The 18,632-nt window shown below is 38.9% G+C and overlaps 1 protein-coding gene across 1 annotated transcript; it reads left to right on the forward strand.

Moving 5' to 3' along the window:
* Positions 1-10,465: 10,465 nt before the first annotated feature.
* Positions 10,466-11,654, forward strand: LOC140838996 (uncharacterized mitochondrial protein AtMg00860-like). Its single transcript, XM_073205623.1, has 2 exons — positions 10,466-10,627; positions 11,100-11,654. Exons 1-2 carry the CDS (start codon positions 10,466-10,468, stop codon positions 11,652-11,654), a joined length of 717 nt encoding a protein of 238 aa, XP_073061724.1.
* The last annotated feature ends 6,978 nt before the right edge of the window (positions 11,655-18,632 follow it).

Raw genomic sequence — 18,632 nt, forward strand, 5'->3', positions numbered from 1 at the left:
TATCGGTTTATATCGATTTGGGATACGAGCACCCCAGAGTAGAGATACTATTGATATCAATCCCCAGAGTAAAGAGAAATACCATCTCATTTTTATGCTATTGCTATGATATTCATGTTCAGAGTTTATGATTCAAAGTTGATGGTATTTATGATTTCAAAGCTATGTTTTATAGAGTTTATTGTCATTGCTATGTAAGAGTTCCACTTGCTGAGATTTATTCTCATTTCAGTTATTTCATGTGATGCAGATCAGAGTGGCGGCCCGGGACGTTGACTGTGGACAGGGGGTCATATGCATACGCCGTTGGAAGGAAGATTTTGGCATGATCATAGGAATGATGTTTTGTATTTTGTTATGTCATTCAAATGATCATGTATTGTTATTTTGTAAAGATATTTAAAGAAATGTATTTTGAAACTCCTTCCGTATTTTAAAGAAAATTTTAATTTCCGCTGTGTATTTTATTTATAGAGGTCAGAGGTGTCACAGCCATGATGAGCCTTGTGTTGGATGTGATCCAATGAATTTCAAAGAAGAAATATCTGATACTGATTCAACCAAATGGCTTGAAGCCATGCAGTCAGAAATGGACTCTATGTATTCAAACCAAGTCTGGACATTAGTGGATCCACTTGAGGGAATTGTTCCCATAGGATGCAAATGGATCTACAAAAGAAGGCTTGGGGCGGATGGGAAGGTAGTGACCTTCAAAGCAAGATGGTTGCAAAAGGTTATACTCAATGACAAAGAGTTGACTATGAGGAAACTTTTTCACCAGTTGCTATGTTTAAGTCCATTAGAATACTACTAGCCATAAAAGTATGGTATGACTATGAGATATGGCAAATGGATGTAAAGACTGCATTCCTCAATGGAGACATGAAATAAGAAATTTATATGTCTCAACCTGAGGGATACACATCAGTAGGAAGTGAGCATAAGGTATGCAAACTTCAGAGATCAATATATGGTATCAAGCAGACGTCAAGGAGATGGAACCTCAGATTTGATAGCACTATCAAAGAGTTTGGTTTTGCTAAGAATCGTGAGGAACCATGCGTGTACAAGAAAGTTAGTGGGAGTGCTGTGACATTCCTAATTTTTTATATTGATGATACTCTACTCATTGAGAATGATGTAGGATTACTGCAATCAACTAAAGTATGGTTAGCAAGTAAATTTTCCATGAAAGATATGGGTGAAACATCCTACGTATTGGGAATACAAATCTATAGAGATAGATCAAAGAGGATGCTCGGACTCACCCAAGCCACCTATATCGATGCTATTATTAAACGATTCTCTATGGAAGAGTCCAAGAGAAGATACTTACCAATGTGTCATGGTATTACTCTATCTAAAGCTATGTGTCCCAAAACTGATGAAGAGATAGAGATGATGACACGTATTCCATATGCGTCAACTATTGGTAGTATCATGTATGGTATGATATCGACACATCATGATGTTGCTTACGCTTTGAGTGTTACAAGCAGATATCAGGCAAACCCTGGTCCAATGCATTGGAAGGCCGTGAAAGATATTCTTAAGTACTTGAGAAGGACTAAGAACTTGTTTATGGTCTATGGGGTGGAGAATTGAAATGAGAAGGCTACACGGATTCTAGCTTCCAATGTGACGTAGATGATTCGAAATCGACCTCTGACTTTGTATTCATGCTTAATGGTGCGGCTGTCTCTTGGAAAAGTTCCAAGTAAGACACCGTTGCGGATTCCACTACTGAAGCTGAATATATTGTTGCATCTGATGCAGTCAAAGAGGTAGTTTGGATGGGGAATTTTGTCCAAGTGTTGGGCGTTATTCCTAATGAAGTTGATCCAGTCCCGTCGTACTGCGACAACACTGGTGCCATTGCGCAAGCAAAGGAACCAAGGTCTCATCAGCGTTCCAAACATGTACTGAGGAAGTTCCATATCATACGGGAGATTGTGGGAAGAGGAGACATATCAGTCGAAAGAGTCTTCTCTGCAGATAATGTTGCTGATCCACCACTTACATAGCCCTTGCTAGGACCATTGTTTCAGAAGCATCGCGAAACAATGAGATTAAAGTTAAGGGTAGTTGGCTCTAGGCCAAGTGGGAGATTGTTAGAGTAGATGCCCTGCAAGCCAACGGTTGACTAGGGAATTTATTGACTCAAGTGTAATAAACAATCTTTATTTTAATATAATTTATTTTTTTAATGGTTTCGTTATACTTTATCTGTATACCCATGCAAGCAGCATAGATAAAGTCCTTGATTATGCTTTAATACAAATGAATCGTAATTCGATGTTGAAACTCATTTGTAAACACTGCATATTCTAAATTCGTTCCTAGTCGATTCAGCCGCCTAAAACATGGATAAAGGTCACTTGAGCTCGAGACTAGCATTTGTGATGTTGTGTACTGCGTTTCTTGGTAAGAGCATAGAGATGTCCAAACATACAGATGGGTAGTCATATGATGATTATACCGAACAACCCTCCCTCGGACTTTCCAAGTGGTTATCATTCATCGAGAGGATAAGTTCGTGGTTATGATTGTACACCATTAGTCCTTACGACCCGGGACAACACTGAGGCTCTATATGCTAGGGCTGTGCTTTGACTCGTTTACCGGCTCCAGGAGAGTCATCAGGTGGCGAGGTTGGGTATAGTTGCGACACATATAGGAGCCAGTGCATTGTAGTCGGGGATTCACCGCTCACCTGCGGGTGTGGATATCCTATGTGATCTAATGAAATAATAGTGCATGGAATCTCTGGCCAGAGTATGAGATGTACGTTGGAGAAGGAGTTCTCCAATAGTACACGCGATGCCACTATTATAGTTATCACATAGTTATCGAATTAATATGCAACACTCGATAAACCAATGGTTGGAGATTCGATCGGGATATATGAGATGAAGGGACCGTACTGTACGTTAATCATAATCTACTGGTTCTTGCAGACACTATCAGTGATACCTAGGGGATCATGGGGCGATGCTACTAGACGCTCTTACCATGATCCGATGGGTGCTATCAGAAATGAGTTCTGACATTCTTGATCAAGGTGTTGATGAAAAGAATGGGGCTAACTAGGGTAAGCCCGAATAAAAGATTATGTCCTGAATCACAAAGAGTTGTGAACCCATGGCTAGCTGTATCCCTGAACCATTGAGGGTCACACAAGCACTGGATCGTTTGTTCCCGTCGAGAGAATAAATTCAAGGAGTTGAATTTATATTATGATATAGTAAATTCAAGGAGTTGAATTTATGATAATTAAATTTTGAGAAAATAAATTCAAGGAGTTGAATTTATGATATAGTAAATTCAAGAAGTTGAATTTATGAAATTTGGAGAGAATAAATTCAAGGAGTTGAATTTATAAAATTTTGAGGATTTAATTTATTAAGCTCAAAAGTTGAGTTTATTAAATATTAAATTTTGGAGGTGATAAATTCAAGGAGTTGAATTTATAATTTAAATATTAAATTCAAATGTTGAATTTATAAAGGAATTAAATTAAATGTAATGGGTATATGTATAATGAGCTTGTAGGAGTACACGACCAACATACATATTATTAAGGTTCTTAATTGGACTTTAAAAGATTAATTAATTAATTAAACTAGTTGGACTAGAATAATTAATTGATTAAGCCCATTAAATATTTAATTAAGTTAATGGGCCCTAAGCTTATATATATGTGTATTAGGCTTAGAGTTTAATTTAATTCATTCATTATTTTTGAAAACCCTAGCCTCCATTCTTCAAAAGTGATTCACGAGAGTTTCTTGAAAATCCTCCAAAATTGTTTTGGCTTTTTCAAGAGAAGAATTTTGATTCCTCTCACAAATATTTGATCTCAACGTAAAAGTTCTTCCAAATATTCTAGTGCTATTTGGAAGAGGAACAAATCATCCAGTCGTGGACCTAATTAGAAGGAAAGAAATGAGTCTCTTGAAGAAAGTTCGTAGGGATTCAACAAGAGCTAATCCGTTTATACCGGATTAGTTGGAGCCACGCGATTTATTCACAAAAGGTATAATTTTCTAACATCCTATGTATGTTTGATTATGAAAATCATACGAGCGCCCAAATCAAATATATTTTGATCGTCAAAATAAAATAAAAACTTTAAACTTCCGCTGCGTTTGGACGCGTAGAAAACGAGATCCAACAGAAAATAGTCTATTTCAAACGCACAAATACTATACATTGCGTTGGCAAGGTCATGGCTCAGAAGCAACTTATGCAATGAAATAAAAAGAATTAGGATCACCTGATTGACTGCTCTTCTATCTGCTTGTAAAGAAACACCATCAGAGCCAGCCTCAGACATTATAGCTGTAAGTTTTTTACCATCCATGAACAATTGCTTTTCATTCATGTTCGCCATTTCCCTTGTCACATCCTTCCTAAAGATGGGATATGGTGAATCAGAGTAAAGGAAGATAACTGAAACAATCATGACATACAAGTAAACGCTTATGTGTTTCGTGCCTGATAGGTCACACCTTTCCCTACAGAAGACCTGACAATCATACCCCGCCTCCCGGTTATTTCTACGACATTATCAGGGACTCCAAGCTGCAAATACAACAAGGTCAATTAGATAAGATGTTTGGACCATGATTAGCTAGAATGGCTAATTTCCTGTACACTATTATTCCACCTGATCAATAATACCATCCAAGGGATTGTTAGGAAGATCCAATGAGCGTATTATTTCCAGTGTTTTCAATTTACGCTCCATGGCTCCTTCATATCTCCTCATATTTCAAAACCAACCAATTATTAACCAAACAAAAACGACATCCAAATTTATAAGATGTTAACAAGAACACCATTGGCAAAAGTCAAACCTTTTCCTCACTTCTTCATGATAGGCATGTCTTGCACAATTAAAGATTAAGGAGATGATGATTGTTATCTGCAAGTATGAACACAGGGATGGAAACAACGGAGTTGGTGTTTATTGATGAATGGCAAACCCACCGAAAACACAATTTTTAGGTTAACCATGTGGGTTGCATGACAAATTTGAAGACTATTTCATGTGGAACATAAATTTTGTGTGGGTTACAGACCTATTTTAGGAGCAAATATAATGGGTAAATTTTAAAATTGATTCATCTGATATGGTTCTGTGCTAATATTAGATTTAGCTTAATTTACCTATTTTCTTTTCTTTTTTTAAATCTGTATGATATGCTTATAACTGACTTGTTTGATTGATATTACTACTGAGATTTGCTTCCTTACATATATTTTCTCAATCTCTGCTTCTTTCCCTCTATTCTCCTCCACCATTCTTTTATCCCTTTACTCCTACATCAAGCCGCTATTGTCTTATATACTCAATTACTCATATTCTTAACAAGCTTCTGTTGACAACCAGAATAGAACCATACACATCATGGAAGGCGCAACCCGATAAAACAAAATGTTAAATTTTGGGATATCAGATGAATTATTCTGACCCTTAAGCCAGATAAATATAGTGAGCATGAGGCATTAGTAGATGCAGAAACTACATTCCAAGTCGAAAAAATGTCAACTTGTCAAACTCATTAAAGAAGGCAACTTAAATGCTGGTCCGTCCCAAGCTTATGAAACGAGATATTTATTCAGTCAAGGAAATCTTAGATTACTTTCCGATTGACACTCGCTTTCTTCATCATCCCACTTGGCAGCTTTCCTCACTCTTCCCGAAAACGAAACACCTGGCGTCGCCGAGTGTCTCTTTCTATGGAATTCTGTTACACTTTCCTCTAGCGTCAAATGTAAAAACAATTACTTTAGCACACGCAAGAGGAGCAAAAAAAATTAAAGGTGTAAGATATATATGTCTGTATGAGCATGTAGCAGGGAGAGGTTCAGGCTTTTCCCCGAGCGGATAATTTTCCTCAACAAATTTCAGCAGCAACTCGTGAGGCCCAGATATAAAATCATCAAGTTCAAGACCTTATCTCGTTAAAAACAAAAAAAATTCAAGAAGCTAGTTAGAGAGGGAATTGTGAACCAAAAATGAATGATGATCTGCGTACGAAAACTTGAAAATAAAATATAAAACTACACTCGTGCATAAAAAAAACTTTTAAAACATTTCCCAAACATTGGCAACAATCATAAACTGCAAAAAATTTAAATATGCACGCGACATGAGATTTAAGTGTTGTAGAACCGAATTTTTTTCAACATTTTTAATTAATCATGTGTAAGGAAATTTAAGAGCATATGATTTTTGATTATTGTGTTGGAACAAGATATACATATTGGAAATATTTTTATAGGAAATTCTTATTGTCAAGATAAAATACACGCACTTGTACAAGCTTATTTTCGAAATTTAGGTAGGAGATATTGAAAGATTTGGGAAATATCATGCAAGGTTTAGAGAATGAATACACGGACCTTGCAAAATTCGAAATTCCACTAGATTTTTGCCTTAATTATGGTAGTGCTTAATTGTGGGATTATACGCAACTTAAGCTATAAGGATGAAGAAAATCATCCTTATAGCTTAATTGTGCCTAATTACGAAATGGAGAGCTGAATTTAGAAGAAAATCATCAGCCATGGAAGGTTAGGGTTGGAGTCAAATATTGAGAGATTTGAAGCAATTTTGGGCATGATTGGACTATCATATTGAGCTACATCCTTCTCCACTATAAATACTTCATCAAGCCTAGCATTCCCTACACCATAAATCTCGAAATCCCTTGCTGCAAATCTCGAAATTCCAGTAGCATTCCCTAGCCAAAACTCTGCTAAAAATCGTCCCGAAGTTAGGCTAGAATCGAGCCGAAGTGCTGCCCGAACGAGATGCAAGAAGCAAACCAATCCAAAGCCGTGCACTCCACATTTTTAGCATGCAAAATACTGTAAATGAGCTTTTTTTAAAGTTGAAATTTCGAATTTATGCATATGTTGTTTTCGAAAATTCGTCGAGTACAATTTTTCTCCTATTCCTTTCTTGTGTTTATTGTCTTACAGTTTTGAGCACTGTGAGGAGTCGACTGTATATGGGTTGGAATCCCAACCATAATATGATCCTTATGCGTTGAGGTTGTAACCGCTATATGGACTCGCCCCCTTAGAGTAGTAAAACTTAGGGACTGATATCAGTAAACCATAGAAAGTAGATGAATCTCAGTGCTTGGTAAATGTTATGCATGTGATACGAACGATGTTATGCAAGTTATGTGTTTTCAAAATTTTATGTATGTTGTTATATTGTGCTCGAACGGCCCCCACTTGCTGAGTATTTCCCAAAATACTCACCCTCCTTACAATCATTTCCTAGATAAGCCTGAGGAAGAATTCGAGGAGGAAGAGTCGGGCCAGTTTTGGGGCTGGTGAATTTCAAGACTTCAAGATTTTAGATTAAGTTTGAAACTTTACTTCAGTATTAAAGTTTCCGCCATTAAACTCTGTCGTTTTGATTTTTGGGTTGTAAAGACATTATTATCTATTCGATATTATGATATAAACTATTTTTTGGTTTACACTGTAGTAAAAGGCTTGTTGTTGTGTGATTACTAAACAACGTCGGTGTCAACCCTGAGTTTCGGGGCATGACATTTAAGCGGTATCAGAGCTGCCAGGTTCATAATCTGGTTGGGGAAAAATGAGAGAAAAAATTTTAAAAAAATTTCGGTGGAATATTTGATAAAGGCCTATGCTATCCCCTCCGAAACGGTCCAACGAGCGATTTTCACGACTTTTTCGTGTGTTAAGGGTCCAAATCGTCAAATTTCTTCGTTTAGGCCTCCGAAACGTTGTTTTTTCCGTTTTAAGAAATATTTGTAGGCCCTATAACTTCTCATAGAAAATTCTGAATTTGATTCCGTCGATTGTTCTTGAATACTCTCGAAATATGATTCGAACTCATGTGTCTATTTCAAAACTTTCCATTTTTGTAAAAAAAAAATATTTATTTATTTTTCGAAAAATTGCACGTATATTGCATATTGTCCCTTGTTCTATATTGTCTCTTTCCGATTCTGATCGTTTCCATTTTTATTTCAGGAACTGGCTCCATCGACTCCCTTGCTATTCCGCACCCGTGCCGAGGCTGCTATTCATATGAAGCAGCTTGCCCTTGATTATCAGTTGCGCCAGATGAAGCGAATTAGAGCCAGAGTAGGCGAGAGGAGACGAGAGATTGAGACCCAAGCCACAGAAAAGGAGAAGATACGGGTCCAGCTCAACAAGGCGATCTATTAAGGAGAGCTAGTGAGAGGAGACAACATGGACTTGAGGGAAGTCATAGAGCAGAGCCTGTATCGAGAAAGAAGGCTGAGAGAAGATATGGAGCGGTACCGAAATGAGCTGGAGGAAGAGAGGCAGAAAATTGTCAGTGGTAGGAAGAAGACTGGAGAATTCATGTGAGGCTATGAACAGCCTTGCAGACGTGACCTGCAGTCTGACCCAGCAAGTTGAAACTCTGAAGAACCAGGTCAAGCAGAAGAAGGCAGAGCGTGAGTAGCACCAACAGCATGCCAGTGATCTGTTGGACGAAGCGGATGCAGAGATACAGAAGATGAAGGCATGACACAACTCATGGAAGAGAACGCCCAGCTCACACAGTTGATAGAGCTACTTCAAGAAGACAAGTCAGAGGAGGAGCCGGAAGAGGAAGAGCCTATAGAGATAGAGGAGCCTATAGCAGCCGTTGGAGATGGAGATATAGAGGACTAGAGTATCTTAGTGACCTTTCCTTTATTACTAGGAGTTTATTTTCTCATTGTTGCTATATTATTTCATTCAGTACGATTGTTTTCATTCAATAGTTTCTCTACATTCAGAAATCAATAAAGCTATGTTTATTTATTGATTTTAGTAGTTCCGGCACAACTTATTCATTCAATCATGTCGTTATGCACAAAAAATTCTTAGAAAATTTAAATTGTAGGAAATGGCCGGTAGACCTCTGAGACAAAACCGCAACCCCCGCTATGCTAACAACAACCATGCGAACGAGGAGGACAATGGACATCCACCTGGGTTCAGTCTTAACCAGGCAGACTTGATGGCTATAGCCACGATCGTGGCAATGACACTGCAAGGGTTAGTAAACCCGAACGCCAATCAGCCAGCACTACCTCCACCACAACACGGAATCAAGTTCCACTATGAATCTCTCCACAAGAAAATGTGTCCAATCTTCAGTGGGGCTGTAGACCCCGAAGTTAGCCAGAGCTGGCTGAAAAGTGTGGAGACACAGCTGCGACTATTGGAAGTTCTTGAGGCACTGCAAGTGGACGTGAATGTGCCTTTCCTGGATGATAAATCAGGCAAATGGTGGGAAGCAATCTCGCCAGCCATGACAGATGCGGGACCAATCACAGGGCATCATTTCCAAGAAGCTTTTCTGAAACAGTATTATCTAGCTGAGGTTAAACAGCAGAAACTAAGTGAGTTTGAAAATTTCATTCAAACTCCGGATATGTCAGTTGTGGAATACACCTCCCAGTTCAATGCCATTGGATCTTATGCTCCGGCAATCATGGCGGACAAAGTTTTTAAATTGCACCGCTTTAAGAATGGGTTGAACAGTAGGATCCAATCATCTCTAGCAGTTTACCAACCTACCAAATTTTCAGACCTGATGGGCGCGGCTATCCGAGCCGAAGTTTACATTCGTCGAAGAGAAGGGAAAAACAGGAACAAGCGACCTCTTAGCAGTCAGCCTTCTCAAGGAAGATCAATGTTCAAGAGGCCCAATCAGTTAGGTGGACCTCCCTCAGGGCAATCCCCCGCCACTAAATATCAAGGACTCAAGCCATGCCTAATATGTGGATTCAGACACGCAAGGGAATGCCGAAGGGCCATCGGTGTATGCTTTGGATGTGGGAAATTGGGACACAGAATTGCAGAGTGTCCTACCCTCGCCAACCGACCAGCAGGGCCAAAAAAAGGAACTAGGCCAAGGAGCAAGACCTAGTAAGCCAAAGAATGACAAACCTAACGCTAGGGTCTTTGCCATGTCTCAGGAAGAGGCAGACGACGCAAATGAAGTCGTGTCAGGTACCATCCTAATTCAAAAAGTGCCTGCTTATGCGTTATTTGACTGTGATGCTTCACATTCCTTTATGTCTAATAAATTTTCTAAGAAGTTAGGATGTAAGCCCGAGAAACTAACTCAGCCCTTTTCGAATAGCCACACCTACAAGTAGGCCATTGAAACTCATGAAATTTACAGAGATTGTAAAATCAGTATCGATGATAAGATTTTTAGCGCCAACTTGATACAGTCTATCATGGTTGACTTCGACATCATCTTAGGAATGGATTGGTTAGTTAGAAACAATGCGATAGTGGATTGTAAAGAAAGAAAGTCAAAATCCGATCCCCTAATCAGGAGGAAGTCGTGTATCATGGTAAATCCAAGGAACAGAAGTCACTGCTTTCCGCATCTCAAGCTTGGAGTGCCATGAAATTCGGAGAAGACATCTACTTAGCAATGGTCAATGAATTAAAAGAGGAAGTCGAGCTGAAACTGGAGGACATCTCGATAGTGAGAGAGTTCCCAGATGTTTTTCCAGAAGAACTCTCTGGGACGGTCCCGAACCGCGAAGTTGAGTTTGAAATCAACTTGGTTCCTGCTGCTGCACCAATCTCTAAGGTACTTTGCAGAATGGCATCAGCCGAGCTCAAAAAGCTGAAAAGAATTGCTAGATAAAAGGCAAATTCGACCGAGTGTGTCCTCGTGGGGAGCTCCAGTACTCTTCGTGAAAAAGAAATATGTGAGTATGAGATTGTGCATCGATTATAGAGAACTGAACAAGATCACAATCAAGAACAAGTACCCTCTACCTCAGATAGACGGTCTGTTTGATCAGCTTATAGGAGCTACCGTTTTTTCTAAACTGGATATGAGGACAGGTTACCACCAGTTGAAGGTCAAGGCTGAACATATCCCCAAAATAGCCTGTCAAACCAGATATGTGCATTATGAATACACAGTGATGCCTTTTGGCCTGACAAACGCACTGGCAACATTCATGGATTTGATGAATATAGTATTCAAGCCATTTCTAGATCAGTTCATAGTGGTATTCATCGATGATATCCTCGTCTATTCCTCTCACGAGAAGTTCATGGAAGAGCACCTTCACCTTGCTCTACAAACCTTAAGAGAGAATGAGATCTATGCTAAGTTTAGCAAATATGAATTTTGCCTAAAGAGTGTGTCCTTCCTAGGACATGTGATCTCGAAAGCAGGAGTGTCAGTGTATCCAAGGAAAGTAGAGGCAATTATAGAGTGGCCAAGACCTAATAATGCCACCGATATCAGAATTTTTATTAGATTGGAAGGTTACTACCGGAAATTTGTCGAAAGATTCTCTTCGATAGCCGTACCATTGACAAAACTCACACAGAAAAATTCTAAGTTCATCTGGAGTGAAAGTTACGAGAAGAGTTTCCAGACATTGAAAGAGAAACTCGCATCCACGCCAATGTTGATCTTGCCCACAGAGAATAAAGATTTCACTATCTACAGTGACGCCTCTAAGAAAGGTCTAGGATGCGTGCTCATGCAAGAAGGAAGGATAATCGCCTATGTATCAAAGCAGTTGAAACCACACGAGCAGAACAACCCTGCTCATGATCTGGAACTGGCAGCGGTTGTCTTTGCCTTGAAGATTTGAAGGCACTATCTCTATGGTGCTAAATGTGAAATTTTCACAGACCATCAGAGCATCAAGTACTTGTTTACCCAGAAGGAACTTAATATGAGGCAAAGGCGATGGATCGAACTTCTGAAGGAATATGACTTGACCATAAGCAACCATCCAGGTAAAGCAAACAAAGTGGCTGATGCGCTATGTCGGAAGGGCCCAGAAAAAGTGACTCTAGCTTTCCTCTCGTCCCAGCCGTGTCTGCAGGAGACCGTCAAGTTAAACCAAGATCGAGACCTGGTACTGACCAAACTTAAAGATCAAGTCAGAGAAGAGAAATCTCAAGATCATCAGATTGATGACAAGGGAATCCAGTGGATGAAAGGGAGACTGTGTGTGCCCGACAGCAATAACCTTCGCCAAGAGATAATGGTAGAGGCGCACATGTCAAAATTCCCAGTCCATCCAGGCAGTACAAAGATGTACAGAGATCTCAAGAATAATTTCTGGTGGAATGGCATGAAAAGATATGTAGCTGAATTCGTCTCCAGATTTAAGATATGTCAGCAGGTCAAATTAGAACACCAACAGCCTGGAGGATTACTACAACCTTCGAAAATTCCAAAGTGGAAGTGTGAGAATATTTCCATGGACTTTGTGGTAGGATTTCCAAAGTCTAGGCAAAGCCACGACGGTATATTGTAATCGTAGACAGGCTCACGAAATCTACGCATTTTCTACCCGTCCGCATGAATTACAATCTCGACAAGATGGCTTCACTGTACATGGACAACATTGTGAGGTTGCATGGAGTGCCAGTGAGCATCCTATCTGATAGAGATACGAGGTTCGTCTCGTTCTTTTGGAAGAGCTTTCAAGAGGCCATGAGAAGGAAAGTGACCCTGAGTACGGCCTTATTCCTCAAACCGATTGACAAACTAAGAGAACCATAAAAAACCTTAGAAGATATGTGATAAGTGCAATTTATTGTACTTTTATTACTTATTTTTAATTTGGAATTTTGTGATTCTTGAACAGGTTTTATGTGATTTGTTGTTGTAGTTTGGAATCTTAGAATGAGAGTTTGGAGTAGTAAAGTGTTGAATTGGAAAGTGCAAAAAAAAAAAAATACAGAAGCAGCAGCGCACCCGCGCTTATACAAGCACCGCACCTGCAGTGAAGCAGTGCACCCGCGCTAAAATCCAGACCGCACCTACGCTCGAAAACCAGAACCAAAACCACACCCGCGGTGTCCTCTTGACTGCACCCGCACTCCTTGAAAAACAGAATCCGGAAAATCTGTATTTTTGTGTGCTACGCATGAAAGTCCAAGATATTGGTGTGCTACGAATTGAGGCTTGTCTGGACTATAAAAAGACATCATTTACTTACCATCTAGGGTATTGGGGAGCCAAGGAAAGAGTGGAGGCTGCTGCTAAAAGATTGAAGAATCAAGTTCATCAAGTTCTTTCGGGAAATCTGCTGCACAACTCCAGGGACGGAATCGGCACTTCAAACACTTGTTCTAAATTCTTTTTTCTTTTATTTTTCATTTGATATGTCTTGTATTAGAACTATATTTTGATGTTTTATTTGTGTTATCATGAACTAATTTTTATTTCTAGAGGAAAATGGAACAAAACTAGAAACCATGTGTTGGATTTTATGAACTAAGCTATTTAAGTTTTTCTTATTGTTCATTTGTATTATTCTAATCTTAATGCTTTCAATTTATTGGCCATAATTATAATAATTTATATGTTTACAATTTATCAATCGGAAGAGGAAATTATAAACAAGAAAAAGGAAAAATACATCAATGGTATTTATAGAGTTCGGGAGTTCCTATAATGCTATCGAAGCTCATAGAGAATATAATGCTTGATGTGTTATTTAATTGTAGACGGTTGATGGGAACGTTGCAATCTATTTTTAGATAACTAATATCTACTTAACACTCGGGAGAGGGAGTAGATAATTATAAGATTCTTGGCTAATGAATAAGAAGGATTTTTATAACATAGCTACAAGAAATTACACATGGTGGACAGTTGCGTGAAATCGGACATCTAGATCTTTTATTCCATTGTTAATTGTTATAAATTGGTGTTACGTTTAAATCCATTTCCAATCTAATTATTCTTGCAACCAAATATTTTAATTGAATTTTCTAAATAAATTCGAGACTATTTTAATCACAAGCACTAATATACATTTATATACATACTCCTCGTGGGATCGACACTTGTACTCAAAAATACATTTTACTATAATTTGACGTCGTGTGCTTGCGAGCAGTCAAGAAAACACGGAACAATATGCTGCGAGCATTCGTCCTTGAGTTCAGTAGCAACCAGAGCACTCATTTACCCTTAATTTAGTTTGCGTATAACAACAGCTATCACAGCAGCATTGGAATGACACCATATGAAGCTCTATATGGAAGGAAATGTCGATCACCCCTTTATTAGGCTGAAGTGTAAGAGAAAACCTTGATGGGACCCGAACTAATACAGATGAATGTGGACAAGGTTAAAATTGTCCGAGGAAAGCTCAAGGCAGCTCAAGATCGACAGAAGAGCTGGGCAGATCTGAACAGAAGGCCCGTAGAGTTTAACGTGGGCGAGAAGCTTATGTGAAAGTCTCGCCTATGAGAGGAGTCGTTCGATTCAGTAAGGACGGGAAACTGAATGCTCAATATGCTGGACCATTCGGAATTTTGGAAAAAGTGGGCACACTAGCATGCAGACTGGCACTGCCACGAAACATGTCAAGAATTCACAACGTGTTTTATGTATCCCAACTAAGGAGTTACATTCTAGATTCAAGTCACGTGTTGGAAGTAGAACCACTCTTGATCGAAGGAAACTTGGGAGAAGAACTGAAATACGAAGAAGTCCCCATCAGAATTGTGGACACAAAAGAACGAGTTCTTAGACGATGTATCATTCTCTACGTCAAAGTGCAGTGGTCCAACCATACCGACCGAGAAGCAACTTGGGAAGTTGAAGAGAAGATGCAAAAAGAATATCTCTACCTACTTTGCGACCAAGCCAACTCAAGTTTTGAGGACGAAACTTCTCTTAATGAGGGAGGGATGTGAGAACCGAATTTATTTCAGCCTTTTTAATTAATCATGTGTAAAAGGATGGCTCCAAAAGATATAATTCGATTGCGCTTGTTTCCTTTTTCTCTTAGGGACCAAGCAAGAGGATGGCTCCAATCGCTTCCTTTGGGGAGTAGCACTACTTGGAAGGAGTTAGCAACCAAGTTCCTTGCTAAATATTTTCCTCCTGCGAAGTTTGCACAGTTGAAAATTGCGATAAGTACTTTTAGGCAGACTGACTTTGAGCAATTATATGAGGCACGGGAACGGTATAAGGAGTTGTTGAGGAGGTGTCAAAACCATGGTTTTGAAGATTGGGTACAAATTGAATTGTTTTACAATGTTTTGAATGGACAAACAAGAGGCACTGTGGATGCAGCAGCTGGTGGCACTATATTTTCCAAATCACCTTATCAAGCATATGATTTGCTTGAACATATGGCCATTAACAGTTATCAGTGGCCGTCTGAGAGGTCAGGAGTAAAGAAACCAGCTGGAATTTATGCCATAGATCCTATTACATCACTGATCGCACAAGTTTCATCTTTAACAACTCAAATTGCAGCTATGAATAAAGCTAGTACACCAAAGGTTGAAAACGCATCGGTTGTTATTGACGAACCACATATTCCTGATGAGGCTCATTATATCCACAATAGGAATTTTGGTGGATACGGAGGATATCGAGGTAAACCTTCCCCTAACACTTATCATCCTGGTTTGAGAAATCATGAGAATTTTTCATATGCTAATAATAAAAATGTGTTGAATCCTCTATCGGGATTCAAGACATCGATGGGGGAAGGAAAACCTTCACTTGAGGATCTAATTGGGACATTTGTTGTTGAATCTAGTAAAAGGATGGCTAGGACTGAATCTCGTCTTGATGGCATGGAAACTCACATAGGAAATATGGGTGCCACAATGAAATCATTGGAGATACAGATTGGACAGTTGGCTAATGCATTGAGAGATCAAAATAGAGGTCAATTCCCAAGTAATACTGAAGTGAATCCAAAGGAGCAATGCAAAGCTGTAACTTTGAGAAGTGGAAGAGAACTTGAGGTTAAAAATTTCAATGAGAATGAGGAAACTGAGAAGAGAGTTAAAGAAGATGAATGTGAAAATGGAAAAGAGAACAAGGTTGAGGAGTCTCGGATTGAACCTGAAGTTGAAGAGATTCCTATACTGAAACCGACTCTTCCATACCCACAGAGATTTAGGAAGAATATTATTGATGATCAATTTGCAAAATTTTTGGAGATTTTCAAGAAGATTCACATCAACATTCCATTTGCTGATGCTTTAGAGAAAATGCAAAACTATGCAAAGTTCATCAAAGATGTGATGTCAAAGAAGAGGAGGTTGCAAGAGTTCGAGACAGTGAAGTTGACCGAAGAGTGCAGTGCCATTCTCCAAAAGAAGTTAGCACAAAAACTAAAAGATCCAGGGAGTTTTACTATTCCTTGTATTATTGGTAGTACTCATGTTAATAAAGCTTTATGTGATCTTGGAGCGAGTATTAATCTTATGCCATTTTCTATTTATAGGAACTTGGAGCTTGGGGAGGTAAAACCAACCACTATAACTTTGCAACTTGTAGATAGGTCACTCACCTATCCTCGTGGAATTGTTGAAGATATTTTGGTAAAAGTTGACAAGTTTATATTCCCTGCTGATTTTGTAATACTTGATATGTTGGAAGATCAAGATTCTCCATTGATTTTTGGGAGACCATTCTTAGCCACTGGAAAAGCATTGATAGATGTACACAAAGGAGAACTCACCTTGAGAGTTGGTGGGGAAGCCGTGATATTCAACATCTATAAGGCCATTAAAGGAAACGACGAGGTAAGTACTTGTAAAATTATTGATATAATTGACTCTTGTGTTGCTGAGATTGGTATAGGTCATACAATAGAAGACCCATTAGAAAGTTGCCTTTCTAGTACTGTCAGTAGAGTTGATGATGATGATTGGGAATTGAGAGAGCAACTTTTAGCTCTTAAAGAGTAGCCAAAGGTGAAGGATGCCGTACAGGAGAAGTTGGAAGAAGAAAAATGTTCAGAGATAATACCTTCATCCCCTGTTTTGAAGGTATTACCAAGCCATCTTTGTTATGCTTTCTTGGGTGAGAAGTCGACATATTCTGTAATTATCTCTTCCTCTCTTACTTTAGATGAAAAAGAGAAATTGTTGACAGTGTTGAGGAAATTTAAAACTGAATTTGGGTGGTCGATTTCTGATATCAAGGGGATTAGTCTCACCATATGAATGCATAGGATTTTAATGGAAGAGTCATACGCTCCTTATGTGGATCATCAGAGAAGGTTAAATCCAGCCATGAAAGAGTCATACGCTCCTTATATATGCTCCTTATATATGCTATTTTTGACAGCAGTTGGGTGTCTCCTGTGCAAGTAGTGCCTAAAAAGGGTGGAATGGCTGTGGTAAAGAATGAAAATGAAGAACTAATATCTACTCGCAATGTGACCGGATGGCGAGTATGTATTGATTATAGGAAGTTGAACAATGCCACACGTAAATATCATTTTCCATTACCTTTTATTGATCAAATGCTTGATAGACTTGCTGGTTATTGTCACTACTGTTTTTTAGATGGTTATTCAGGTTATAACCAGATTGCTATAGCAACAGAGGATCAAGAGAAGACAACATTCACGTGCCCCTATGGAACGTTTGCTTTTAGGAGGATGCCTTTTGGGCTATGCAATGCACCTGCTATTTTTCAGAGATGTATGATGACCATATTTGCAGATATGGTGGAACACATCATGGAAGTCTTCATGGATGATTTCTCGGTATTTGGCTCTTCATTTGATCACTGTTTACATAACCTTTCCCTCGTTTTCCAGAGATGTCAAGAAAAGAACTTGGTTCTTAATTGGGAGAGTCATTTTATGGTCCAAGAGGGTATTGTTCTTGGACATAAAGTGTCTTCAAAGGGATTAGATGTAGACAGAGCCAACGTAGTTGCAATTGAAAAGCTTCCACCACCAAAGAACATCAAAGGGATAAGGAGTTTCTTAGGACACGCCGGGTTTTATCGTAGATTTATCAAAGATTTTTCTAAGATTACTAAACCTTTGTGTAATTTGTTTGAAAAGGAATCTACTTTTATTTTTGATGATGATTGTCTGCTGGCATTTGAGAATATCAAGAAGGCATTGGTGACAACACAAATCATGATAGTACCAGATTGGAAGGAGCCTTTTGAGTTGATGTGTGATGCTAGTGATTATGCAGTAGGTGTGGTGTTGGGCCAAAGGCGTGATAAATTTTTTAGATCAATCTACTATGCAAGTCGAACCATGGATACTGCACAACAAAATTACACAACTACTGAAAAGGAGATGCTTGCAGTAGTATTTGCATTTGACAAGTTTAGACCCTACTTGGTCGGCACAAAGGTAATTGTTTTCACTGACCATGCAGCTATTCGATACTTATTTGCCAAGAAAGATGCAAAACCAAACTTGATAAGGTGGATTTTATTGCTCCAAAAGTTTGATTTTGAAGTTAAGGATAGGAATGGGTGTGAAAATCAAGTAGCCGACCACTTGTCACGGCTCGAACTTGAAGATAAAAAAGATGAAGGAACCATAAAAGAAGCATTTCCAGATGAACAGCTGTTTGAGGTAAATTCGAAACTCCCTTGGTTTGCTGATGTAGCTAATTTCTTGTCTTGTGGTACTCTCCCTCCAGATTTGAGTTATCACCAAAAGAAGAAGTTCTTTCACGATGCAAAGTTTTACCTATGGGATGATCCATACGTCTTCAAGAGATGTGCTGATCAGATGATTAGAAGATGCGTAGCAGAGGAAGAAGCGAAAGTTATTCTTGAACAATGCCACTCTTCACCATATGGCGGTCATTTTGGA

The sequence above is a fragment of the Primulina eburnea genome, chromosome 8 (assembly GCF_022965805.1).
Source record: "Primulina eburnea isolate SZY01 chromosome 8, ASM2296580v1, whole genome shotgun sequence".
Classification (NCBI taxonomy): domain Eukaryota; kingdom Viridiplantae; phylum Streptophyta; class Magnoliopsida; order Lamiales; family Gesneriaceae; genus Primulina; species Primulina eburnea.